Source organism: Coregonus clupeaformis, chromosome 36, assembly GCF_020615455.1.
Source record: "Coregonus clupeaformis isolate EN_2021a chromosome 36, ASM2061545v1, whole genome shotgun sequence".
Classification (NCBI taxonomy): domain Eukaryota; kingdom Metazoa; phylum Chordata; class Actinopteri; order Salmoniformes; family Salmonidae; genus Coregonus; species Coregonus clupeaformis.
Window position 1 is genome coordinate 9,422,585 of NC_059227.1, and position 27,100 is coordinate 9,449,684.

Here is a 27,100-nt window from a genome sequence, read left to right on the forward strand (position 1 = left end):
ATCTTTTTAATGTGTACTTAGCAACACGATAAAAACAACAAAACGAAACGTGAAGTCCTCGGTCATAAACACACAAACCTACACGGAACAAGATCCCACAAAAGACAACTGCACAACCGGCTGCCTAAGTATGGTCCCCAATCAGAGACAACGAGCCACAGCTGTCTCTAATTGGGAACCACCCCGGCCAACATAGAAACACATAAACTAGAACAAGAACATAGAAAACGAAACATAGAACCTAACACCCAGAAACTAACACATAGAAAGTAACACCCTGTGAGGGTTGGTCGTTTGACCGCGGACCCATTACGGACGCAGGCAATAAGGCAGTGATCGCTGAGATCCTGGTTGAAGACAGCGGAGGTGTATTTAGAGGGTAAATTTGTCAGGATGATATCTATGAGGGTGCCCATGTTTACAGATTTGGGGTTGTACCTGGTAGGTTCGTTGATAATTTGTGTGAGATTGAGGGCATCTAGTTTAGATTGTAGGTTGGCCGGGGTGTTAAGCATATCCCAGTTTAGGTCACCAAGCAGTACGAACTCTGAGGATAGATGGGGGGCGATCAGTTCACATATGGTGTCCAGGGCACAGCTGGGGGTTGAGGGGGGTCTGTAGCAAGCGGCAACAGTGAGAGACTTATTTCTGGAAAGGTGGATTTTTAGAAGTAGAAGCTCAAACTGTTTGGGCACAGACCTGGATAGTACGATAGAGCTCTGCAGGCTATCTCTACAGTAGATGGCAACCCCACCCCCTTTGGCAGTTCTATCGAGATGGAAAAGGTTGTAGTTGGGGATGGACATTTCTGAATTTTTGGTGGCCTTCCTAAGCCAGGATTCAGACACTGCTAGAACATCAGGGTTGGCGGAGTGTGCTAACGCAGTGAATAACTCAAACTTAGGGAGGAGGCTTCGGATGTTAACGTGCAAGAAGCCAAGGCTTTAACGGTTACAGAAGTCAACAAATGATAACGCCTGGGGAGGAGGAGTGATACTGGGGGCTACAGGGCCTGGGTTAACCTCTACATCACCAGAGGAACAGATGAGGAGTAGAATAAGGATACGGCTAAAGGCTTTAAGTACTGGTCTTTTAGTGCATTGAGTACAGAGAAAAAAAGGGGCAGATTTCCGTGCGTTGTAGAATAGATTCAGGGCATTATGTACAGACAATGATATGGAAGGATATGAGTACAGTGGAGGTAAACCTAAGCGTTGTGTAACGATGAAAGAGATAGCATCACTGGAGGCCCCGATTGAGTCGGTCTCCGTGTGTATGGGGGGTGGGACAAAGGAGCTATCTAAGGCAGGTTGAGCTGGGCTGGGGGATCTACAGTGAAATAGTACAATAAGAAATAACAGAAACAGCAATAAGCAAGGCATATTGACATGGGAGAGAGGCATAAAGCAATCACAGGTGTTATTCGAGAGAGCTAAGACAACAGCTGGTAATGGCAACAACGTTTGGGCTGAGGCTAAACATAAACAGGATGCGGTACCGTAAAAAGGAACAGTCCAGCAGGCATCAGCTGTATAGCTGAGTTAACATAAGGTCCGGTGAACAGCAGTAGGAGAGTTCGGAGGTAGTTCGGGGGTTGCTATAGCACTGGCGAGCAAGAGGCCACGGCTAGCGTGTGCTAGCGGGCCGGGGCTAGCAGATGAGTCTTTGTGGTCAACGTCATAACGGGAAGCCTGTTGTAACCACATCAGACGATTTCGTCGGCAGACCAGTCGTGTTGGATCGGCGGGGCTCCGTGTCAACTCTAGGAGGTCCCGTCCGGTTGACAGAGAGGTAGATAGCCGGGAGATGGGCCTGGCTTTAGGCTAGCTCAAGGTTGATTAGCCACAACAACGTCCATTTGGTTGCAGCTAGCTAGCTGCGATGATCCGGTGTTAAAAGTCCAGCGATTCAGTGATTCCGGCAGAAAAACTGATATGTTCTGGGTCGATAACGCGCTGTGCAGACAGTGCAGACTGGCCGATAATAGTCCAGGCTGGAGCTGGCTGGTAGGTAGTGCAGGCCACGGACAATGGTGAAAAACCGCTAACGGTGGCTAATAGCAAGTAGCTAATTAGCTGGCTACTCCCGTCCTGTAGACAGAGCGGTAGATAGCCGGGATATGGGCCTGGCTCGAGGCAAGCTCACGGCTAACTGGTGCTTGCTTATGGAGCAGTGGTGATCAGCCAAACAGCAACATCCATTCGGTTGCGGCTAGCTAGTTGCGATCCGGTGTTAATGTCCAGTGATTCAGTTATTCCGGCAGAAAATTCAGATGTTCTGGGTGAAAACCGCTAACGGTGGCTAATAGCAAGTAGCTAGTTAGCTGGCTAGCTAGTTTCAACTGGAGATTCTAGATAAAATGTAAGTCAATAATAGAATCCGTTCCACATTGAGTGAGGCGGGTTGCAGGAAAGTATATTTTGTAGAAGGATGAAGTGTGATAGGGAAATATGTATGAAAAATACAAAAAAACAGGCTATTTACACACACACACACAACAAAGAACGCGACCGCACTGCTAGGCAGTGGCAAAGGAGAAATTCACACTAACAGAGATGTAAACAAGTGCGTTCACAAAATTTGAGAGAAATAAGCTTTTTGTGCGTATGGAAAATTTCTGGGATCTTTTATTTCAGCTCGTGAAACATGGGACCAACACTTTACATGTTGCGTTTATATTTTTGTACAGTGTATATTTTTTAGGAACTGAGTCGGGGTCTCAACTTGAGAATAGTAGAATATACAAGGTGCAATTTCAGTCAGTCAATTAGCACGTCTGCTAACATTTTTTAGCTCGCTAAATTACCTTATCATGGTCAAATTACCGGCTGGGGGGCCCCCATAGATTTTTGCTAGTCACTCTCACTCAGATATCACATTAACAACTGCAAACATTTCTCTCCTCCGTATAGCAAAATGTGTAGAATTGCACGAAATTAACTCCTAAACTTAAAAATATTATCTCCGCTGTCAAGATGGGGGCCACTAAAATGGGATGGATGTTGGTACACAAACCTGCGAGCAACTTTGCCCCCTCATGATGAGTTCAGATTTTTCTGTGGCCCCCACTCCCATTAAAGTTGCCCCTCTCTGATCCAGAGGCACAGAGGAGAGGACCAGGGGCTTTTGCTGCAGTGGCAGATCCTGTTACATACTGTAGCAGTCTCAGGAGAGGCCCATGGGGAGATGGAGGGAGAGCAGGATGGAGGAGCGTAGGACAGGTCAGACATGTGGAGAAAGGAGGCAATGCAGTTTCAGCTACAGTTTGCATATCATTATGTCAGTTGGCCGGTTACAAACTCTAAAAGCTTATTTTTATTCTAAGTCTAGTATCCCAGTTTATTGGAATGGTCAGCTCTCCCAGGAGCATAATAGTTAGTTACTGGACTCAGCTGACAGGCTTTTATTCTCTCGGTGACGTGTTTCTGGTGAGGACCCATTCATCCAGTGATTCAGACAGAGCGCTGTGGTGTGTGTCTGTGTGTGTGGCACACAGGCCATAGTGGCTTCCTGATTCGCAGAGCTTCCTACCGTAATGACGGCCAGTAAATCCAGGAGGTTTGGACTCTCAGCAGAGCGCCTCACTCACCTCAGAAAACTGATCCCGTGGTGGTCTCTGATGGAGAGGGTGTCAATGACCGATTGAGTGCAATCGTACTATTTCACTATTGGATTTTTTTCTTTCCTTGAAGACCTAATGAAAAACCTCTGTTCTATTTGTTCCCCCAGAAGCAATAAGCCCTGACCTAGTTCCTGCCCCCTATAGACCTTGTGAAGGTCTTGTTTCTGGAATGACTGACCCCGGTCCTCCTGTCTACTAGGCTACTTGCTGTAGAGCAGAGGGATTTAACGCAGTGGAAAAGCCTCTATGATATTTGTTTCATTTTACCAATGCAATAAAGAGCTACTGGCCCTCACTCACTCCCTCAGTCTTGCAATCACTTACTCACTCACTAGTTCTTAAAGTTGTTTGCCTTGACATTTCGTCCTTACATTTGGTGTATACTGTGTGTGATGGCTGTAGATGTATCAAAAAACACACATCACAGTTTCTAAATACTGATCCAGTAGTCTCTCTCCTGTGATGACAAAGGTTTCTATAGTACAGTGAGTCTCCAGTGTAGTGAGGTCTTGCTGTTGTCTCCACAGCTACTGAGCATTGCAGAATCCATACCCTCAAGGCCTTGCAATGTCTTGTGATGGATGAGCACAGCACATAGACCCCAGGAGTGTGTGTGTGTGTGTGTGTGTGTGTGTGTGTGTGTGTGTGTGTGTGTGTGTGTGTGTGTGTGTGTCAGACACTGCGTGTGTGTGCACAGAGTCACGGGAGGCTGTTTACCCGGTAACACTGTGGATAACGAGGAGGTGTGACTAATCCATCCAACACACAGGATTCCTCCTGTGGGAGAGTGGTAGCGCTGCCGGTCAGCATGTGCTTTATCAGCAATCCCAGAACCCTCTCTGTCTTCTCCCTGACATCTCCTGTCCTGTGGGCAGAGAGAGGAGGACCGGTCATTAACAGGGCCTTGCTCTCCTGCTGTTGTTCATGTCAACACGATGAAAAAAGGCCCTTCTCACATAGACACCATCTCTGTAGACACACACACAACTCAAAGACACCGCTTACACACCACCCACACCAGCCAGGCTCCATTCACATCTCCATCTGAACCTGAGGATGTATCTTTCACATGTAGGAGGGACTCTTTTTAGAACTGGGTTCACATGATAATTAGACACAGTGAAAGGCCATTTTGGCAGTGGCACCCTGTTCTGCGTCTGTCGCAGCAAACTGGTTACACTGTAGTAGCCTAAGGACTAGATAAGATATTCGTGAAGCATTTATAAGACTTTCATAAGCACTTAGTCGTTATGTACCCCTCTATTTATGCTCCGGACGATACCAGCATCGCAAAATCTTTCCCATGGTTAAAATAAAAATAAAAACAAGTAGACCTACAGTGAGGGAAAAAAGTATTTGATCCCCTGCTTATTTTGTACATTTGCCCACTGACAAATAAATGATCAGTCTATAATTTTAATGGTAGGTTTATTTGAACAGTGAGAGACAGAATAACAACAAAATAATCCAGAAAAACGCATGTCCGAAATGTTAGAAATTGATTTGCATTTTAATGAGGGAAATAAGTATTTGACCCCCTCTCAATCAGAAAGATTTCTGGCTCCCAGGTGTCTTTTATACAGGTAACGAGCTGAGATTAGGAGCACACTCTTAAAGGGAGTGCTCCTAATCTCAGTTTGTTACCTGTATAAAAGACACATGTCCACAGAAGCAATCAATCAATCAGATTCCAAACTCTCCACCATGGCCAAGACCAAAGAGCTCTCCAAGGATGTCAGGGACAAGATTGTAGACCTACACAAGGCTGGAATGGGCTACAAGACCATCGCCAAGCAGTTTAGTGAGAAGGTGACAACAATTGGTGGGATTATTCGCAAATGGAAGAAACACAAAAGAACTGTCAATCTCCCTCGGCCTGGGGCTCCATGCAAGATCTCACCTCGTGGAGTTGCAATGATCATGAGAATGGTGAGGAATCAGCCCAGAACTACACGGGAGGATCTTGTCAATGATCTCAAGGCAGCTGGGACCATAGTCACCAAGAAAACAATTGGTAACACACTACGCCGTGAAGGACTGAAATCCTGCAGCGCCCGCAAGGTCCCCCTGCTCAAGAAAGCACATATACAGGGACGTCTGAAGTTTGCCAATGAACATCTGAATGATTCAGAGGAGAACTGGGTGAAAGTGTTGTGGTCAGATGAGACCAAAATCTAGCTCTTTGGCATCAACTCAACTCACCGTGTTTGGAGGAGGAGGAATGCTGCCTATGACCCCAAGAACACCATCCCCACCGTCAAACATGGAGGTGGAAACATTATGCTTTGGGGGTGTTTTTCTGCTAAGGGGACAGGACAACTTCACTGCATCAAAGGGACGATGGACCGTCAAATCTTGGGTGAGAACCTCCTTCCCTCAGCCAGGGCATTGAAAATGGGTCGTGGATGGGTATTCTAGCATGACAATGACCCAAAACACACGGCCAAGGCAACAAAAGGAGTGGCTCAAGAAGAAGCACATTAAGGTCCTGGAGTGGCCTAGCCAGTCTCCAGACCTTAATCCCATAGAAAATCTGTGGAGGGAGCTGAAGGTTCGAGTTGCCAAACGTCAGCCTCGAAACCTTAATGACTTGGAGAAGATCTGCAAAGAGGAGTGGGACAAAATCCCTCCTGAGATGTGTGCAAACCTGGTGGCAACTACAAGAAACGTCTGACCTCTGTGATTGCCAACCAGGGTTTTGCTAAGTCATGTTTTGCAGAGGGGTCAAATACTTATTTCCCTAATTAAAATGCAAATCAATTTCTAACATTTTGACATGCGTTTTTCTGGATTTTTTTGTTGTTATTCTCTCTCACTGTTCAAATAAACCTACCATTAAAATTATAGACTGATCATGTCTTTGTCAGTGGGAAAACGTACAAAATCAGCAGGGGATCAAATACTTTTTTTCCCTCACTGTAACTCTTTGATCCTTTAAAAACCTACTGAATGTAAAATATTGTGTGCTATAGTTTGGAAAATAAATAAATGTGAGTCTGGATGACAACATTTCCTAAATAAGTTTGGTTTCCTTGCCACAATACTAATGAGTATCACGATATTGGTGTCGTCCCGGCCCTAAGTATAACCCAAACCCAAGAGTTAACTTTAAACTGCATGACACTGAAAATGTACCTGCAATAGGATTTATGTTGTCACAAATGTTGTTGTATTCATACTCTGCTTTAGTAAGTCAATAAGTTGATCATAGAGGGACATGTTTCTATATTGCTTCATAACTTTGTCAGACTTCATACACTGACAGACTTTAATCCTCCATAATCCTGGAGCATATTAATTAGGCTCTTTGATGGATTTCTGGTTTTTCATTACAAGCAGAGAAGTGCAACAGTACACACACTGTGTGATTAGTATTGATGTGATCATTGACTTCTATCACAAATATGAGACAGGATAAATGTAAAACTCAAGATTTAATGGCGCTTATTATTAGACTGAGACTGCTACCTGTCTGCATCTGTTTAGTGGAGAGAATCGATAAGAGGAAGATAGACTGTCTGGTTGTGGCGTTGGCCCCTCAGAGAACCTTTCCATTTGAAGCATGCAGTATGAACCCCAAAAAACATGACCAAGAACCTGCACATTCAAATGTGAAATCTATAGCTAGGCCTTGAATGCCTCTCTGAACCTGACTCAGCTAAAAACGAATAGGGGTCCAGAGTGATTCTTGGCCGGGGTACAGTACAGCTAATTTCTGATAGGAGCTAGATTAACTATTTGTTATGCTGTGTTCTTCTCAGTCTCTGGCTGGAGTCGAACCGACACCCGTTACGTTTTCTCTGCTCTGCCGTGTGCCTCAGTGAGCTCATCAACAATACATTTTAGAACAGATTATGTAAATCACTGGCCTGACCACCCAGAGGAAAAATAAAGCTAGAAACCAACATATCTTCAGTTTCAAGAGCCAAAGGAATGTTCTAATTCAATTATAGATTTTTGAAATAAACTTGGCGCGGATATAATAGGTATTTTTCCCCCACAGCTTTCGCCAACCCTAGCATTCTAGTAGTGAAGGACGACCTTAAGCCTCAAGCGGTGAATGATTGCTTGGGAGCTGAACGCAGCTCATTCGATTCCCTCCCATTTATTTATGGAAGGTGTGCTAATGTTTCTAGGTCCTGAAGACTATAGACACAGGGTTTCTTCTTGGTCCTATGCCAAAGCTGTTAAATATACACATATTTATCATTCAAGGTCCCTTATACTTTAGTAAGTGTGGTGGTAGTCAATGTTCCCTCTAATGTTCCCGAAGTAGGCTACTGTGGCTATTTGATCATAATGTTGGCCTACCAGAGTGGCCTACCATCAAAAACAATGGAGAAAAACACATCCCATAACATTTTAACATGGAAATAGCTGTTTTATCATTCAGCCTATAGTATTAGCCAATGTGTGGTGTTCAATGCCTACATTCCATGAGACTTAAAAAAAAGGAAAAATGCAGGGCTTGACATTAACCTGTCTATCCACTTGTCCTTCAGACAAGGAGGTGACTGAAAATGTTGTGTTTGATGCAAGAAACCGCTTTACAAAATAAAATGCATTATTATTCCCATACCATTATTACAGGGAATCAGACAAATTATGCTACACTCTGCCTATTCGCTACTTAGCTTATTCAAGACCATCTCAAAATACAACACTTCCCCTTCAAGACATAAAAAAACTCTTTACCTGACTCGCTTTTCAAAGATGGCTAGAAATACAAACATTTTGTGCTCTTGTTGGAAGCAACTACTCTCCCATTGTTGACTGGAAATTAGCTATAACTGGGATAATAACTCACTAACTAGCAAAGGATATGAACAAATGTGCACACATGGCTACATGCAGCTCTCTCTTTGATCTCAAAACAAGCACATCTACTCCCGACCGTTCATACTGTAGCCTAAACACAGTCCAGTTCAAAGTGAATGGCACACATCCATATATGGCAACGGCATATAGGCCTACTTCAGCTCTGATTGGTTATGGCGCACCGCTCTATGTAGAGTACAGGTCTGTGTAGAGTACAGGCCTGAGTCGTGCCTGTCAATGCAATAGAATCCTACTCCAATGCGCTCTGCCTACAAGAAAATCTCTTGCACAGTTATTAGTTTTGCATACTAAATCTTGCATAGTAAGTTTTGTTTCGGTATATTACACTGAAAGTGGCTAATATTGTGTTAATTGGATCACAATTCCCACAGTAGAGCGAAACGTTGATAGTGTTAACTAATGGGGAAAACTGTAGAAAGTTAAGTGAAGTTAAATCTCCTGCTTTTCTGCAGCGGGCTCATTTTTCTTCTGCACGGCAGTCTGAGGGGAGCTTCGCACATGCACACAGCTTAGACGGAACATTGGTGGTAGTAGACTGACTGAGTGAGGTTGTATTAGCTGTAATGTATGACTCTTATGAACTCTAAAAACATACATTTCCTTACCTGTAATCACTTTACACTTGTTTTGAGCAACAGAAATAGTCCTCGCAGTACTTAAGAATAGCTATCAAAACCATCTCACTCTCTCTCCCCATCCTTCTTCCTATAAGTACGATAAACTACAGAAATAATCCTCTAAGCACTTCAAATTATCTTTCAAAACCATCTCAAAAACCATCTCTCCCCCCCTCTCTCGATCTCCCCCTTTCTCTCCTTCTCCAGGTGGTAATAAACTGTGCCATTCCCAAGGGGCTCAAGTACAACCAGGCCACACAGACCTTCCACCAGTGGCGTGATGCCAGGCAGGTCTACGGACTCAACTTTGGCAGCAAGGAGGATGCCAATGTATTCGCCAGTGCCATGATGCATGCCCTGGAGGTGCTCAACTCTCAGGACACAGGTGAGGGTGAGCTCTGCTGACCGACGGGAAGAATATCTGCTGTAATGACCTGAGATATCCACCCAGCTCTCTTTGGTGTTTTGACAAATGAGAGGTGGTCTTGCCTGTTGCCGTCCTGTTGCCTCACCCACTGCTGTAGTCGGAGTGAGAGGTGTCCTGGATGTTTAGTGGGCAAAGATGCACAGCTCTTGGCTGATGTAGAAGATGGGCAAGGGTTAGCCTTGGAGTGCTCAGACACACTGGTTAAGGTGACTAGGTATTGGTGGATTTAAGCAGGACCCAAGAGGTAGAGCAATGCTGAAACCCTCTATAAATGTGTCATAACACTTGAGCGTCACACTAAAACTAGAGTACTTGACCAGATATTTGCCAAAAGCACTTTTTAATATTTTAGTGTTTACTGTCCACACAGATGACTCATCAATGTTTTGCCTCCCTTTGCAGAATGTTTTGCTTCACTAAGCTGAATATGGTCGGGTAAAACATTTTTTCTTTGTGTCTAATTCCTTTTGATCCACTGTTTTATATTGGTTTGGCAGAATGACTCTTTTGTCCTCAGAGTGAGGTCATATGTTTAGTGAGGACCTGCTCTCGTAAAATTGGGGGGGTAGTGGTCAGAGTGTGTGTGTGTTTGGGGAACTCTGGTTATGGAGCAGGGGCCTAGTGAGGGGCTCAATCAAGGCCCTGTTCCTGACCCCCCTCCCTCTGTGGCTGCAACAACTTGTGACTAGGCCCTCGGGGGTTCCACACAACAGCAGTCACACTGAGCCTAGTATCTCTCACCAGGCTGTTTAGGCCTTTTTAGTCAAACTTCTTACTTATTGCTAACTAATGAGGCATTGTTTTCAGTGGTGGCCATTTCTGTTTTCCAGATATGATTAATCAGAGGAACAGCTAGCTAGTGGCTGGCCTGGCAGTGTTCTGGGGGGATAGCTACAATGTATCTGTATTCTCTCCAAGCAGCAGTCTGCTGAGCCCAGCCCACAGAGTTACCTCTGATGCAGTGGCCTTGGAACAGACTGCGCTTCCTAAGCTTCATTTGTCGGTGGATGCGATGAGCCACTGCGTCTGTGAATAGCTTTCCTGTAATCACCACCACCCCTGAGTAATATACACGCGGTAGCTCTGGTGGTATTTTCTCAATGAGGGCTGGCTGTCTTGGACAGAGAGAGAGATGTGTGTTTGGTTGTTGGTAATATGATCGCAGAGAGATCCGACGGTAGTTGTTTTTCAAGGCACATTTTCATTCTAGAGTCAGTGTCAACGCACACTGCACCCACATCTCTTCTCTGAGGGGCAAGTTACTGTCTCCTTGCCGCTGTGTTTGGAATAAGACTGACTGACATTCAGAAGCTGTTTAACCAAGTCTATATGAATGAATCCAGGTTTCAAATCAAATACAAACAGTTATATTTTTGTTTCATCAGAACAGAGGACATTTCTCCAAAAAGTATGATCTTTGTCCCCATGTGCAGTTGCAAACCGTAGTCTGGCTTTTTTATGGCGGTTCTGGAGCAGTGGCTTCTTCCTTGTTGAGCGGCCTTTCAGGTTATGTCGATATTGGACTCGTTTTACTGTGGATATAGATACTTTTGTACCTGTTTCCTCCAGCATCTTCACAAGGTTCTTTGCTGTTGTTCTGGGATTGATTTGCACTTTTCGCACCAAAGTACGTTCATCTCTAGGAGACAGAACGCGTCTCCTTCCTGAGCAGTATGACGGCTGCGTGGTCCCATGGTGTTTATACTTGCGTACTATTGTTTGTATAGATGAACATGGTACATTCAGGCGTTTGGAAATTGCTCCCAAGGATGAACCAGACTTGATTTTCCCATGATGTCAAGCAAAGAGGCACTGAGTTTGAAGGTATTCCTTGAAATACATCCACAGGTACACCTCCAATTGACTCGAATGATGTCAATTAGCCTATCAGAAGGTTCTAAACACATGACATAATTTTCTGGAATTTTCCAAGCTGTTTAAAGGCACAATCAACTTAGTGTATGTAAACTTCTGACCCACTGGAAGTGTGATACAGTGAATTCTAAGTGAAATAATCTGTCTGTAAACAATTATTGGAAAAATGACTTGTGTCATGTACAAAGTAGATGTCCTAACCGACTTGCCAAAACTATAGTTTGTTAACAAGAAATGTGTGGAGTGGTTGAAAACAAGTTTTAATGACTCCCACCTAAGTGTATGTAAACTTCCGACTTCAACTGTAGGTATGGGTAAATTGACTTGGCAACAGGATAGATAATAGACCATAGCAGCAGCTTATGTAGTGAGTGTGAAAATGTGTGTGTGTGTGTGTGTGTGTGTGTGTTTGGCATCAGTATGCATGTGTGTGGGCGTATGTAATGTGTGTGTTGGGGTGTCAGTGTGAGTGTGTGGGTAGAGTCCTTTGTGTGTTCAGTGCAAGAGAGTTGGTGCAAAAAACGGTCAATGTAGGTAGCCATTTGATTAGCCATTTAGCAGTCTTATTGCTTGGGAGTAGAAGCTGTTCAGGTTCCTGTTTGTTCCAGACTTGGTGCATTGGTATCGCTTGCCGTGCGGTAGAAGATCGAATGGTCTGGCTTGGGTGGCTGGAGTCTTTTACAATTTTTTGGGCCTTCCTCTGACACCGCCTGGTATAGAGCTCGGCCCTAGTGATGTACTGGACCGTACACACTACCCTCTGTATCGCCTTGCGTTCGGATGCCAAGCAGTTGCCATACCAAGCGGTGATGCAGCCAGTCAAGATGCTCTCAATGGTGCAGCTGTAGGACTTTTTGAGGATCTGAGGGCCCATGCCAAATCTTTTCAGCCTCCTGAGGGGGAAGAGTGTTATCGTGCTCTCTTCACGACTGTGTAGGTGTGTTTGGACCATGGTGGTGTGTGTTTGGACCCCTGTGTTTGGACCTCTGTAGCTCAGTTGGTAGAGCATGACGCTTGCAACGCCAGGGTTGTGGGTTTCCCACGGGGGGCCAGTATGAAAATGTATGCACTCACTAACTGTAAGTCGCTCTGGATAAGAGCGTCTGCTAAATGACTAAAATGTAAATGATAGGTCCTTAGTGTTGTGTACACCAAGGAACTTGAAGCTCTCGACCCGCTCCACTACAGCCCCGTCGATGTAAATGGGGGCGTGCTCAGCCCTCCGTTTCCTGTAGTCCATGATCAGCTCCTTTTGTCTTACTGAAGTTGAGGTAGATGTTGTTATCCTGGCACCACACTGCCAGGTTTCTGACCTCCTCCCTATAGGCTGTTCATTGTCGTTGGTGATCATGCCACCAGCGTTGTCGTCAGCAAACTTAATGATAGTGTTGGAGTCATGCGCGGCCACGCAGTCGTGGGTGAAAAGGGAGTACAGGATGGGACTAAGCACGTACCCCTGAGGGGCCCCCGTGTTGAGGGTCAGCGTGGCGGATGTGTTGTTGCCAACCCTCACCACCTGTGGGCGGCCCGTCAGGAAGTTGCAGAGGGATCCAGTTGCAGAGGGAGGTGTTCAGTCCTAGGGACCTTAGCTTAGTGATGAGCTTTGAAGGCACTATGATGTTGAATGCTGAGCTGTAGTCAATGAACAGCATTCTCACATAGGTGTTTATTTTGTTCAAGTGGAAAAGGGCAGTGTGGAGTGCAATAGAGATTGCAGCATCTGTGGATCTGTTGGGACGGTATGCGAATTGGAGTGGGTCCAGGGTGTCTGGGATGATGTTGTTAATGTGAGCCATGACCAGCCTTTCAAAGCATTTCATGGCTTCAGATGTGAGTGCTACGGGGCGATAGTTATTTAGACAGGTTACCTTGGCATTCTTGGGCACAGGGACTATGGTGGTCTGCTTGAAACATGTAGATATTACAGACTGGGTCAGGGAGAGGTTGAAAATGTCAGTGTAGACACTTGCCAACTGGTCAGCGCATGCTCTGAGCACACATCCTGGTAATCCATCTGACCCTGCGCCCTTGTGAATGTTAACCTGTTTAAATGTCTTGCTCACATCGGCTACGGAGAGCGTGATCACACAGTTGTTCGGAACAGCTGGTGCTCTCACGCATGGTTCAGTGTTGCTTGCCTCGAAGCGAGGATAGAAGGCATTTAGCTCGTCTGGTAGGCTTGTGTCACTGGGCAGCTTGTGGCTGGGTTTCCCTTTGTAATCCATGATGGTTTGCAAGACCTGCCACATCCGACGAATGTCAGAGCCGGTGTAGTAGGATTCGATCTTAGTCCTGTATTGATGCTTTGCTTGTTTGATGGTTTGTCCAGGTTAGTGTCCCGCTCCTTGAAAGCGGCAGCTCTTTAACTCAGTGCGGATGTTGCCTGTAATCCATGGCTTCTGGTTGGGATATGTATGTACGGTCACTGAGGGGACTACGTCGTCAATGCACTTATTAATGAAGCCAGTGACTGATTTGGAGAACTCCTCAATGCCATCGGATGAATCCTGGACATATTCCAGTCTGTGCTAGCAAAACAGTCCTGTTGCTTAGCATCCGCTTCATTGGACCACTTTCGAATTGAGCGTGTCACTGATACTTCTGGTTTAAAATGTTTGCTTGTAAGCAGGAATCAGGAGGATAGAGTTATGGTCAGATTTGCCAAATGGAGGGCGAGGGAAAGCTTTGTATGCATCTGTGTTTTTTCCACTCTACTTGCACAGGTGACATGTTGGTAGAAATGAGGTAAAACGGATTGCAGTTTTCCTGTATTAAAGTCACCAGCACCTAGGAGCGCTGCGTCTGGATGAGGATTTTCTTGTTGGCTTATGGCCCTATATAGCTCGTTGAGTGTGGTCTTAGTGCCAGCATCGGTTTGTGGTGGTATATAGACGGCTACTAAAAATTATAGATGAAAACTCTTGGTAAATAGTACGATGTTTAACACAGTTGATATGAGAACGTTGAATAGCCTAGCTGCTGCTAAAATTACCCCTGTCCCTTACCCTGCCTCCCTCCCTGCCTCTCTCCATGCCTCTCCCCCTGTGTCTCTCCCCTGTCCTTCAGCGCTTTGTCCCTGACTAGCCCATCCCCAGACTCGTGTATCTGGCTCTGTTTACCCCAGTGACCTCTAGCCCTTATCTCTCCCTGAGGCTGGATGCTTGGTTCTCACTGAACTTTTATAGCCTGTATTAATTACCCGATAGTGATGCACTTGATTATGGAAATGGTTATAATGAGACATTCTCCGGTGGTGTGGGTGTTCTCACACTATCAGAGCCTGACTTGTGCAGCCTGCCTCTGACAGGAGGAAACCCTGGGGGCTGCTTGCACTTTGAAGGAGTCTAAGGATATCGTCAACGTGTGTTTGCGTGCGTGTGCATATGTGTGTGTGAGAGAGAGAGGGAGGATGTTTCAGTCCTCTCCAATTCCCCTGTCTGTCTGTCTGTTTGCAACAACGTTTGTAGTGTGAGCTTCCTTAATAACGACATAACCAAGGACTTTTCTCTCAGGCGCTCTCTTCCTCTCTCCCTTTCCCTCCTTCCCTTCTCAATCCCCCCTTCTCTCTCACTCTGCTGTTTTCTTTTGTTCATTAGAGAAGGTGGGTTTGTTGTTTGCAAACTCCTCCAGTGCTGAGTTTGCATAATTCCCCTGTGTTTGGTTGGGGGCTTAGACTTGGTGCTAGAGGCTGGGGGCTGAGGCTGGTTGTTGGGGCAGGGGATCTGCTCTGGAGCCGAGGCTGAGGCTGGATATTTACATTTACATCATTTAGCAGACGCTCTTATCCAGAGCGACTTACAAATATGGCCTAGACTGGGAGCTGGGGAGCCAGGGGCTTTGGGATGCAGAGAGTGTTAGACTAGCCCTACCAGGCTGACAGAGGGGAGAGGGGAGGCGAGGTACGATGGGACACTAATTGGCCCTGCCTCAGTCAGAGCTCCATTGTGTTCAGTAAGATGTTTACAGCAGCACAGTCCAGCCTGATGGGGCTGGATAAGGCTGGATAGGCCTGGGGCTGACTGGATGGGGTTACAGCGACCACTGAAGGCTGGAACAGGCTGACACACTCCACTGAAGGCACTTCACTGAGGCCCAGTGCAGCCAAGCTTTCCCCTATACTTGTCCTTTACTGAGATGGAAACATGTATTGTGTACAGTAGTTCTCGTCAGTGATGTGCAGAGAGGAGATGAGCACTTACACAGTTTAGGATGAGTCCACCCAGGCTACAGCTGAGGTACAGAAACCCTGTTCGTGAGCAAGTTTGTTTGAGAGGCACTTTGAGAACTGTAGTTAAGATATGGATCAGATTTTCTGCTCTTCTCTACCTCCTGTTGGTCGTACATAGAACTGCGCACAGAAGCAGTGATGAGATGTTTTAATTATTCTACAGTATATTCTGATCATCCAATGTGATGATACTCCTATTCTAATAGGTGTCCCTTTTAGACATGATAAGCCTTCCATGACACATGAGGCTCAACATCATTCACTGCCAGACAGGATTTATCACCGGACAAGAGAGGAATGGCGTCACTCTAGTCTATCTTTTTATAATACTTGTTATTTATTTCACTGCTAGCTAAATCCAGTATTGACATGGTTTACTGAGGCTTCTGCTGCTGTGGTCTGTGCTTGAGCCTCTGGTCATGCAGGCTGAATGTAGATCCAGCTGCTGTCTGTTCTGTTGCATACTCTGCACTAATGTGATTGTTCCTGCCTCTCTCTCCATTGTTCCGCCACTGGAAAACTGATGCTGCTGCTTGGGAGGAGGAGGGGGAAAAAATGCAGGGTGATGGTTCTGTCTTTTGCTGGCAGTGCAGGATTTTACTGCCTTTGGTGTAAGCGTGTAGCTCTTTCTCTTGTGTGTGTGTGTGTGTGTGTGTGTGTGTGTGTGTGTGTGCGCATACGCTTTAAATGTGCGCATGCATGTCTCCTACTTACAGAAAGTCCTCTTCTCTCCCTATATCCCTGGAGTTTCTACGGTCTATAGTATCTTGTCTAATTTTAGCAGAGTGTAATATGTGCTTTGGAATCACATGGCAGGCAGTCTACGCTAGGCTGGCTAGTGTGACACTGACACTGGAGCTGTCTGTGCTTACCGTGCTGCTATTGCCATGAGACTGTGTGGCATGTGGGCTTTTCTAAAATAAATGGCTGTTGTCGCCTTCCTTCCCAGTCAGATAAAACACTGAATGACTGACTGACTGAGCCACTGGACAAAGGGCAGAGCGGACTGCTGGAGGTCAGGGAGGTCAGGGGTTAGAGTTCATGTTTGCTCTGTATAGGACCTGTGATGAGGTGTTGTAGCCCGCTGACAGACAGATGAGTACATACTCTAACGATAAGCTGTCTGTGTGGAAATGTTTAATGTGAAATTTGGTTTACACAGAAACCAGCCGGACCAAACTGCACCTATTCTGTGTTTAGCGCTGTGAGAACAGCAACAGAACAGCACTGGGAGGGTTTTTTCTCTTCCTCTTTGCCAGGAAGGTGTGTGTGTGTGTGTGTGTGTGTGTACGCCAAGACAAAGTAGTGATCGGTTACCGTCAGAGACGAGGCAGTGTTTGTGGTCTGGTGAGGTCATGTGAAGTTTGGAAAGTCGAGGGTTTCTGTTAATACACGTCAGTCAGATGACTGAGGGGTTAAGTCTGGTGGAGCCGGTCTGTGACCCTCCTCAAGGTCACAACAAAGCAACTGTGTTCTCCCCATGTCTATGTCCAACCTCATTGAAACCCAAGTCAAAGAGAGGTAGTGTGGTGCTAAATGTTTTGGGCAGTAGTGACTTTAGTTCTGGGCTGTGACCTGAGCTCACTCTGTGTCAGTCATGTCCAGCAACCCATAGAGGCCTATACAGACAGACGTCCTCAGTCTACCTCCCTCTCTCTGCTCTCCTAAAATGGGTAAAAGAGGACTGGACTGAGGGTCAGGCCGCCGGACGCCGGTCGGCGTTATGGTCTGGCTGTAATCCCCTCCTTTTCATCTGGCTGTGGACAGATTGATGAAGAGAGATGGAGAGAGAGGGAAAACAGAGCGAGAAATAAGAGAAATGAGGCAGTGTGAAAGAAAGGGCCTTGTAAGGCTAGAAAGCACCAAGTTGAAAGGCGGAGGGAAAGTGTTGGTCAGACGTGCTCCAGTGACATGTAACTCCACAGCTTCTGATTGGGTCTTCATGTTGACAGACGGCCGTCTGAGCCCCAGGACAAACAGCTGAACACACATTCTGACTCTACACAGTGGGGTCCCTCTCTTTGGGGGTCCCCTAAACCTCCACCCAGCGCCCCATGTTGCCCCCGTTCTGCCCTCTACACCTCTAGCAACACAGCCCAGCATGGTGTGAGGGACCAGGGGTAGATTTATTGACAGGCACCTTTTGGGGTATAAATACAGTGTTGTGATGGGCTGTTGACAGAGCAGAATACAAGGCGAGTATGTCTGTTACCATGACCTCATCAGTGTGTGAGAACAACACGGGAGCAGGGTTGACAGTGTGTGTGTCTGTGTGGCCTACCCTTGCCAGTGACTCTGTCATAGAAACAAGCTGCATTCCTGAGCCAAAAGGAGTTTGTTTTGCAGCTCTAGGGACTGGTTTTAAATGGGTGCAGACAGAGATAGTACAGGGGTTCAGACACTGACACCCACCACCGTTTCTCAGGGTGTCTGGTGTGTTGGTTTCTTAACTCATGCCACCATGTGATCCCCATTGCATCACTGGGCCAGGAGAGATGGAGGTTGGTGTGAAGCGAGTCCCGACTGCCTGCCTCACTTTTTATTGATGAGCTCATGCTCTTTGGCACCATACTGCCGTAATAACCCACGCTGCTGAGAGGTTCTCCACTAGCCAGCCTGCTACTACTACTATCACTGACAGAACAGCTGCCCTGCACGGCCCAGAGAGTGAAACCCCAACACTGTACTTATCAGGGAAGGAGACCAGAGAGTGAAACCCCAACACTGTACTTATCAGGGAAGGAGACCAGAGAGTGAAACCCCAACACTGTACTTATCAGGGAAGGAGACCAGAGAGTGAAACCCCAACACTGTACTTATCAGGGAAGGAGACCAGAGAGTGAAACCCCAACACTGTACTTATCAGGGAAGGAGACCAGAGAGTGAAACCCCAACACTGTACTTATCAGGGAAGGAGACCAGAGAGTGAAACCCCAACACTGTACTTATCAGGGAAGGAGACCAGAGAGGGAGAGACCAGACTTTGAGAGCAGCGTGATCCAGAGAGAGAGAGCGGGACCAGGGCCTGCTGTTTTAGACTTGTTGTGACCCAGCCCAGGGTGGGTGCTGTGTTGTTTTGGTGCTCTACACCCTGAACTGCTGCCTCAGCTCTCTCTTTCAGCCCTCTTTCGCTCCTCTGTGAGGTGGAGAGACTGCTGCTGCTGTTTGGTGCTGGCACTGTAGAGCCAGAGGAAGGGAAAAGCCCCCCAGGCTTCCACAGACATGCCTGCTCCCAGAGTGAGCAGCTTCCAGCCGCAGCAGATGATCAGTCGCGCTCAGATCATCCTCAGCAGTGAGTAGAGCTGGACTGGAGAGGGCAGGTAGGGGGGTGTAGTGAGACAGCTGATGGGTAGAATGGGTGGAGCAGGAGTGGGAGGGAGCAGATGACTACACCACTGATTGCATGTTGCAGAGCGTTAGTTGAACAGAGAGCACGACTGACTGAGTGCCTCTCTTTCTGTCTTATTAACACAAGTAGTGCTAACAATTCCTTGTATAACGTAAATGTTTTATGCTTTATTCGAGATGTCAGTGAAAACGAGGTGTTAGTCGCCTGTAGTGTAACCTGTTATATATTATGCACTGTCCCCATGGGTGATGGACACAATTCATCTGGAAGAAAGATGGAGTCCTCTTATGATTGGTCACAGATCAGTTGCTCTTTCTTACGATTGGCTAAGCTGTGTTCCATACTTTCATGCTCTGTAGCAACAGTATACGAAGCCCCTGGCTGAAAGAGAAAGGGCAAGGAGATGGAGGGCAGCCTTGACCTCTGTTTCTGTGCTTAGCCGATCTTTGAAAGAGAAGAAATCACTTTAAAATGTGTCACTGAGTTTCCTAGCTACAGAGTCAGAAACACACAGGCTCTGTTCAGTCCGCACAACTAATACAACCCTTGAGGGAGAGGAGAGAAAATGTACATTTAGGCATAGTTCTGAATGCTGCTTCGTTCTCATGCCCTCAACACCAGTGTTCAGTTGGCTTCGTTCAGCTAGCTCTGTGTTTCCAGTGCAAGCTGGGTGTTTTCGGTTGGAGGCGAGCCCTGTGGAAAGAGCCCTGTCTCTCCTCTCTGTTGTGCCAGCATCAGGGTCATGAGGATATGTCTTTGTTGTGCGCCGCTTGGCTCGCTAAACTGATGATTCATACAGTACAGTTAGGAACAGCAGCAGCACACCAGGGCTTTCTCATTTAAATAGGCTGTGTTTAGGCAACACTGCTGCTGACTATCAGGTGCTAAAGGCATGGTTGCTAATCAAATTGGGACACATGTCCTAACAATGCAAAACAGTTGCATTTGGGTCTAGCCTTTGGGTGCTGTATCTTTGTGGCTAGCTCCCTGGGTGCTGCACTTTCGAGGCTGTTGTCTAGTGCTCCGTGGGGGCTGTTACTTCAGAGCTCCGTGATGAACTCAGGAATGGCGTCACTGGTCTGGGGCTCTATAGCCCTGGGCACCTCCCCTAACACGGTGGCTGGGCCAGAAATAAAATGTTTACCTTCTCCTATGGATGGAGGGGGCCTGCGCTGCGTCTGCTTATGGGTGTACTGTTTCCGAGAAGGGCAGCTTTTATTAGGTAACTTTACGTCAGACCTGAGCTGAGGCATCAGGACCCCTAAGCTGGCCTGGTGTCAGGTGCTGGGTCTCAGTGTCAGTGGCCTTGCCTGGGGAAATGGAGATGGCTAGCTCTGCTGCTGACAGCCCTGCTAAGGACAGGGGGAAGGGTGAGAGAGGGGAGAGGTCACTTTCCTACTGACACCTAGACCCCCTGTCTCTCCCTCTGCCCCAGAATAAGACCCCACCTTGGAAAAGAGGGTGAAGGTGAAAGGGGTTGAGGTTTGGGGGTAGTGTATACGGCCTGTTCTGTCATTACGTTTGTCTACAGGTCTGTACTGTATGCCTGTCTCCCTATGGGAGATGGGGAATGGTTGCACTGCAGCAGTCATGAATAATATATCACAGGATGTCTGTGATTGCAGACAGCTAGGCTCCTCGAAAGCTGTTTTTGTAACCGTAAAGGAAGTAGGCCTAATGTTCTGACATGCAACACCTACCATCATCCATCACCACACACCCAGTCCTGTTGCCACGGAGAGTGAACTGACCTGTCACACCTGCTCAACCTGATTGGCACCCCTAACTGCAGTGAAACTGTTTATAGCCAATCTCATCCAGGCGTAGAGAGCCTGCGGAGTCAGGAGGACCAATCATCTGCACCCTGATGACTCTTCATCCTTTTACTTTGAAGTTTTTCTCCCAGCATCCACACATCTGTCGGCCTGTTCACAGTAGCAGCAATTTCACAAATGGGGTTAGCCATTGTTTAATAGGGCCGGGACGATACCAGTATCGTGATACTCGTTAGTATTTTGGCAAGGAAACAAAACACGAAGCTGATAAACTTTTTTAGGAAATGTTGGAAAAAACATAATCCAGTCACGTTTTGTTTGTTTTCCAAGCTATATCACACAATATTTTACATACAGCAGGTTTTTGAAGGACCAAATAGTGTGGTATGCTTCATGTTTTCTTTTTTGCCATGGAATAAATATTGCGATACTGGTATATTCACAGCCCTATTGTTTAGACACTGCATATTTGTGAGTGTTAAGCTGCGAGACTCCTGACTCTGCGTTGAGAGGGGGGTTGCACGCGGTGTTACAGCAGCAGTGTTGGGGTTGTAATGAGACAGGTGGTGTTACAGCAGCAGTGTTGGGGTTGTAATGAGACAGGCGGTGTTACAGCAGCAGTGTTGGGGTTGTAATGAGACAGGCGGTGTTACAGCAGCAGTGTTGGGGTTGTAATGAGACAGGTGGTGTTACAGCAGCAGTGTTGGGGTTGTAATGAGACAGGCGGTGTTACAGCAGCAGTGTTGGGGTTGTAATGAGACAGGTGGTGTTACAGCAGCAGTGTAATGCACTCCTATATAAATTGTTTTTCTATGTCAGGTATTTTACTACTTTGTGATAAAATAAAGAAAATGATATGTGCCTAATTTGCATATACACTGGGTGTATTTGCATACATGAATACATTTATATAAAGGGTTGAAACAGGGCTGCAACCACCAAAACTACCTCTAATCATAAACTGTGCTGTCTAGACTGCCTCATTAATGATTCATTACTGTTGTCACGTTCTGTTGCATAATTCTACAAGTGTGTAAAGAGAAGGATACCCACTCGTCTCTAGATTACGCCTATCTATAAATACGTCACATTGTTTGCAAGATTAGACATAATATCACTATAATCCCAGTGTTCCTTTTTGGAAATTGCTTTCAGTTCAGCACATTACTGTATTAAATTATTACTTTTTTAATTGCACCAAAAATCTGCACCCACCAAAACAGTGTTCTTCTCTTTCTTGTGATGTGTCGAGACAGTGGGTTAAGTCCCCGACCAATCGTTTGTGTTCACTGTAGATGCAACGGAAAACCATTGTATTCTATTGAGCACATTTCAGCCATTACCGGAGTGTGTTTGACAGGTTACTAATGTTTCCACGGTTGTAACGTTAACTGGAGAAAAAAAAGTAACAAGCAAGAGTGGGAAAGAGTCGCCAGAGTAAAATGAAAGTAATCAATCTAGTGAGATTTAAGTGACAAGTGGATTTTGCACCCCTCAAACACAGGAAATACTGTAGATTGCTAAAAGGAGAGATCCTTAGGTGGGCGGGGCCTGCCTGTTGCTAGATAAAAGGTCAAAACATTGTAATAATGAACATTCTCATGATGAACGAAGCAAAGTACAGAGAGATCCTTGATGAAAACTTGCTCCAGAGCGCTCAGGACCTCAGACTGGGGCGAAGGTTCACCTTCCAACAGTCAACGACCCTAAGCACACAGCCAAGACAACACAGGAGTGGCTTAGGGACAAGTCTCTGAATGTCCTTGAGTGGCCCAGCCAGAGCCCGGACTTGAACCTGATCAAACATCTCTGGAGAGACCTGAAAATAGCTGTGCCGCAACGCTCCCCATCCAACCTGACAGAGCTTGAGAGGATCTGCAGAGAAGAATGGGAGAAACTCCCAAAATACAGGTGTGCCAAGCTTGTAGTGTCATACCCAAGAAGACTCGAGGCTGTAATCGCTGCCAAAGGTGCTTCAACAAAGTACTGAGTAAATGGTCTGAATACTTATTCAAATGTGATATTTCCGTTTTTTTAAAATACATATGCAAACATTTCTAAACTGGTTTTTGCTTTGTCATTATGGGGTATTGTGTGTAGATTGCTGAGGGGAAACAATTTAATCAATTTTAGAAGAAGGCTGTAACGTAACAATGTGAATACTTTCCGAATGCACTGTAGAAAAGCAGGTGTGTGCCTTTCCAAATCATGTCCAATCAAATGAATTTACCACAGGTGGACTCCATTCAAGTTGTTGAAACATCTCAAGGATGATGAATGGGAAACAGGATGCACCTGAGCTCAATTTCGAGTCTCATAGCAAAGGGTCTGAATACTTATGTAAAGAAGGTATTTTTTGTTCTTTTGCACACAAAAAAAAAGTTTTCGTTTTGTCATTATGGGGTATTGTGTGTAGATTGATGAGGAAAACATTTAAATGTATCCATTTTAGAATAAGGCTGTAACGTAACAAAATTTGCAAAAAGTCAAGTGGTCTAAATACTTTCCGAATGCACTGTATATGTGTGTATATATGTACAGTACCTGTCAAAAGTTTGGACACACCTACTCATTCAAGGCTGTCATCAAGGCAAAGGGTGGCTAATTGAAGAATCTCAAATATAAAATATATTTGGATTTGTTTAACACTTTTTTTGTTTACATGATTCCATATGTGTTATTTCATAGTGTTGATGTCTTCACTATTATTCTACAATGTAAAAAATAGTTTAAAGAAAAGTGTCAACTTTTGACTGGTAATGTACAGTGGGGAAAAAAAGTATTTAGTCAGCCACCAATTGTGCAAGTTCTCCCACTTAAAAAGATGAGAGAGGCCTGTAAATTTCATCATAGGTACACGTCAACTATGACAGACAAATTGAGGAAAAAAATTCCAGAAAATCACATTGTAGGATTTTTTATGAATTTATTTGCAAATTATGGTGGAAAATAAGTATTTGGTCACCTACAAACAAGCAAGATTTCTGGCTCTCACAGACCTGTAACTTCTTCTTTAAGAGGCTCCTCTGTCCTCCACTCGTTACCTGTATTAATGGCACCTGTTTGAACTTGTTATCAGTATAAAAGACACCTGTCCACAACCTCAAACAGTCACACTCCAAACTCCACTATGGCCAAGACCAAAGAGCTGTCAAAGGACACCAGAAACAAAATTGTAGACCTGCACCAGGCTGGGAAGACTGAATCTGCAATAGGTAAGCAGCTTGGTTTGAAGAAAACAACTGTGGGAGCAATTATTAGGAAATGGAAGACATACAAGACCACTGATAATCTCCCTCGATCTGGGGCTCCACGCAAGATCTCACCCCGTGGGGTCAAAATGATCACAAGAACGGTGAGCAAAAATCCCAGAACCACACGGGGGGGACCTAGTGAATGACCTGCAGAGAGCTGGGATCAAAGTAACAAAGCCTACCATCAGTAACACACTACGCCGCCAGGGACTCAAATCCTGCAGTGCCAGACGTGTCCCCCTGCTTAAGCCAGTACATGTCCAGGCCTGTCTGAAGTTTGCTAGAGTGCATTTGGATGATCCAGAAGAGGATTGGGAGAATGTCATATGGTCAGATGAAACCAAAATAGAACTTTTTGGTAAAAACTCAACTCGTTGTGTTTGGAGGACAAAGAATGCTGAGTTGCATCCAAAGAACACCATACCTACTGTTTATTTTATTTATTTCACCTTTATTTAACCAGGTAAACCAGTTGAGAACAAGTTCTCATTTACAACTGCGACCTGGCCAAGATAAAGCAAAGCAGTGCGATAAAAACAACAACACAGAGTTACATATGGGGTAAAACAAAACAAAGTAAAAAATACAACAGAAATACATATAATATACAGTGTGCAAATTTAGCAAGTTATGGAGGTAAGGCAATAAAATAGGCTATAGTGCAAAATAATTACAATTAGTATTAACACTGGAATGATAGATGTGCAAGAGATGATGTGCAAATAGAGATACTGGGGTACAAATGAGCAAAATAAATAACAATATAGGGATGAGGTAGTTGGGCGGGCTAATTTCAGATGGGCTGTGTACAGGTGCAGTGATCGGTAAGGTGCTCTGACAACTGATGCTTAAAGTTAGTGAGGGAGATAAGTGTCTCCAGCTTCAGAGATTTTGCAATTTGTTCCAGTCATTGGCAGCAGAGAACTGGAAGGAATTGCGGCCAAAGGAGGTGTTGGCTTTGGGGATGACCAGTGAGATATACCCGCTGGAGCGCAGACTACGGGTGGGTGTTGCTATGGTGACCAATGAGCTAAGATAAGGCGGGATTTGCCTAGCAGTGATTTATAGATGGCCTGGAGCCAGTGGGTTTGGCGGCGAATATGTAGTGAGGACCAGCCAACAAGAGCGTACAGGTCACAGTGGTGGGTATTATATGGGGCTTTGGAGACAAAACGGATGGCACTGTGATAGACAACATCCAATTTGCTGAGTAGAGTGTTGGAGGCTATTTTGTAAATGACATCGCCGAAGTCAAGGATCGGTAGGATAGTCAGTTTACGAGGGCATGTTTGGCAGCATGAGTGAAGGGAGGCTTTGTTGCGAAATAGGAAACCGATTCTAGATTTAACTTTGGATTGGAGATTCTTAATGTGAGTCTGGAAGGAGAGTTTACAGTCTAACCAGACACCTAGATATTTGTAGTTGTCCACATACTCTAGGTCAGACCCGTCGAGAGTAGTGATTCTAGTCGGGTGGGCGGGTGCAAGCAGCGTTCGGTTGAAGAGCATGCATTTAGTTTTACTAGTGTTTAAGAGCAGTTGGAGGCTACTGAAGGAGTGTTGTATGGAATTGAAGCTCGTTTGGAGGTTTGTTAACACAGTGTCCAATGAAGGGCCAGATGTATACAAAATGGTGTCGTCTGCGTAGAGGTGGATCTGAGAGTCACCAGCAGCAAGAGCGACGTCATTGATATACACAGAGAAAAGAGTCGGCCCAAGAATTGAACCCTGTGGCACCCCCATAGAGACTGCCATAGGTCCAGACAACAGGCCCTCCGATTTGACACATTGAACTCTATCTGAGAAGTAGTTGGTGAACCAGGCGAGGCAGTCATTTGAGAAACCAAGGCTATTTAGTCTGCCAATAAGAATGCGGTGGTTGACAGAGTCGAAAGCCTTGGCCAGGTCAATGAAACGGCTGCACAGTACTGTCTATTATCGATCGCGGTTATAATATCGTTTAGGACCTTGAGCGTGGCTGAAGTGCACCGCATGACCAGCTCGGAAACCGGATTGCATAGCGGAGAAGGTACGGTGGGATTCGAAATGGTCGGTGATATGTTTGTTGACTTGGCTTTCAAAAACTTTTTGAAAGGCAGGGCAGGATGGATATGGGTCTGTAACAGTTTGGATCTAGAGTGTCACCCCCTTTGAAGAGGGGGATGACCGCGGCAGCTTTCCAATCTCTGGGGATCTCAGACGTTACGAAAGAGAGGTTGAACAGGCTAGTAATAGGGGTTGCGACAATTTCAGCGGCTAGTTTTAGAAAGAAAGGGTCCAGATTGTCTAGCCCAGATGATTTGTAGGGGTCCAGATTTTGCAGCTCTTTTAGAACATCAGCTGTCTGGATTTGTGTGAAGGAGAAGCGGGGGGGGCATGGGCAAGTTGCAGCGGAGGGTGCAGAGCTGGTGGCCGGGTAGTGGTAGCCAGGTGGAAAGCATGGCCAGCCGTAGCAAAATGCTTGTTGAAATTCTCGATTATTGTAGATTTATCGGTCGTGATAGTGTTTCCTAGCCTCAGTGCAGTGGGCAGCTGGGAGGAAGTGCTCTTATTTTCCATGGACTTTACAGTGTCCCAAAACTTTTTGGAGTTAGTGCTACAGGATGCAAATTTCTGTTTGAAAAAGTTAGCCTTTGCTTTCCTAACTGCTTGTGTATATTGGTTCCTAACTTCCCTGAAAAGTTGCATATCGCGGGGCTATTTGATGCTAATGCAGTACGCCACAGGATGTTTTTGTGCTGGTCAAGGGCAGTCAAGTCTGAGGAGAACCAGGGGCTATATCTGTTCTTAGTTCTGTATTTTTTGAATGGGGCATGTCTATTTAAGATTGAGAGGAAATTACTTTTAAAGAACAACCAGGCATCCTCTACTGACGGAATGAGATCTATATCCATCCAGGATACCTGGGCCAGGTCAATTAGGAAGGCCTGCTCGCTGAAGTGTTTTTGGGAGCGTTTGACAGTGATGAGGGGTGGTCGTTTGACCGCGGACCCGTTACGGACGCAGGCAATAAGGCAGTGATCGCTGAGATCCTGGTTGAAGACAGCGGAGGTGTATTTAGAGGGTAAGTTAGTCAGGATGATATCTATGAGGGTACCCATGTTTACGGATTTAG

At 45.8% G+C, this 27,100-nt stretch overlaps 1 protein-coding gene across 3 annotated transcripts in view; it reads left to right on the forward strand.

The window, feature by feature from the left end:
- Positions 1-27,100, forward strand: part of enah (ENAH actin regulator) — a 150,871-nt gene that overhangs the window by 70,393 nt on the left and 53,378 nt on the right. For all 3 annotated transcript variants that reach the window (XM_045211252.1, XM_045211251.1, XM_045211253.1), the window contains exon 3: positions 9,286-9,463. In XM_045211252.1, coding sequence (XP_045067187.1) covers positions 9,286-9,463 — 178 coding nt within the window. The remainder of the gene's footprint in view (positions 1-9,285; positions 9,464-27,100) is intronic.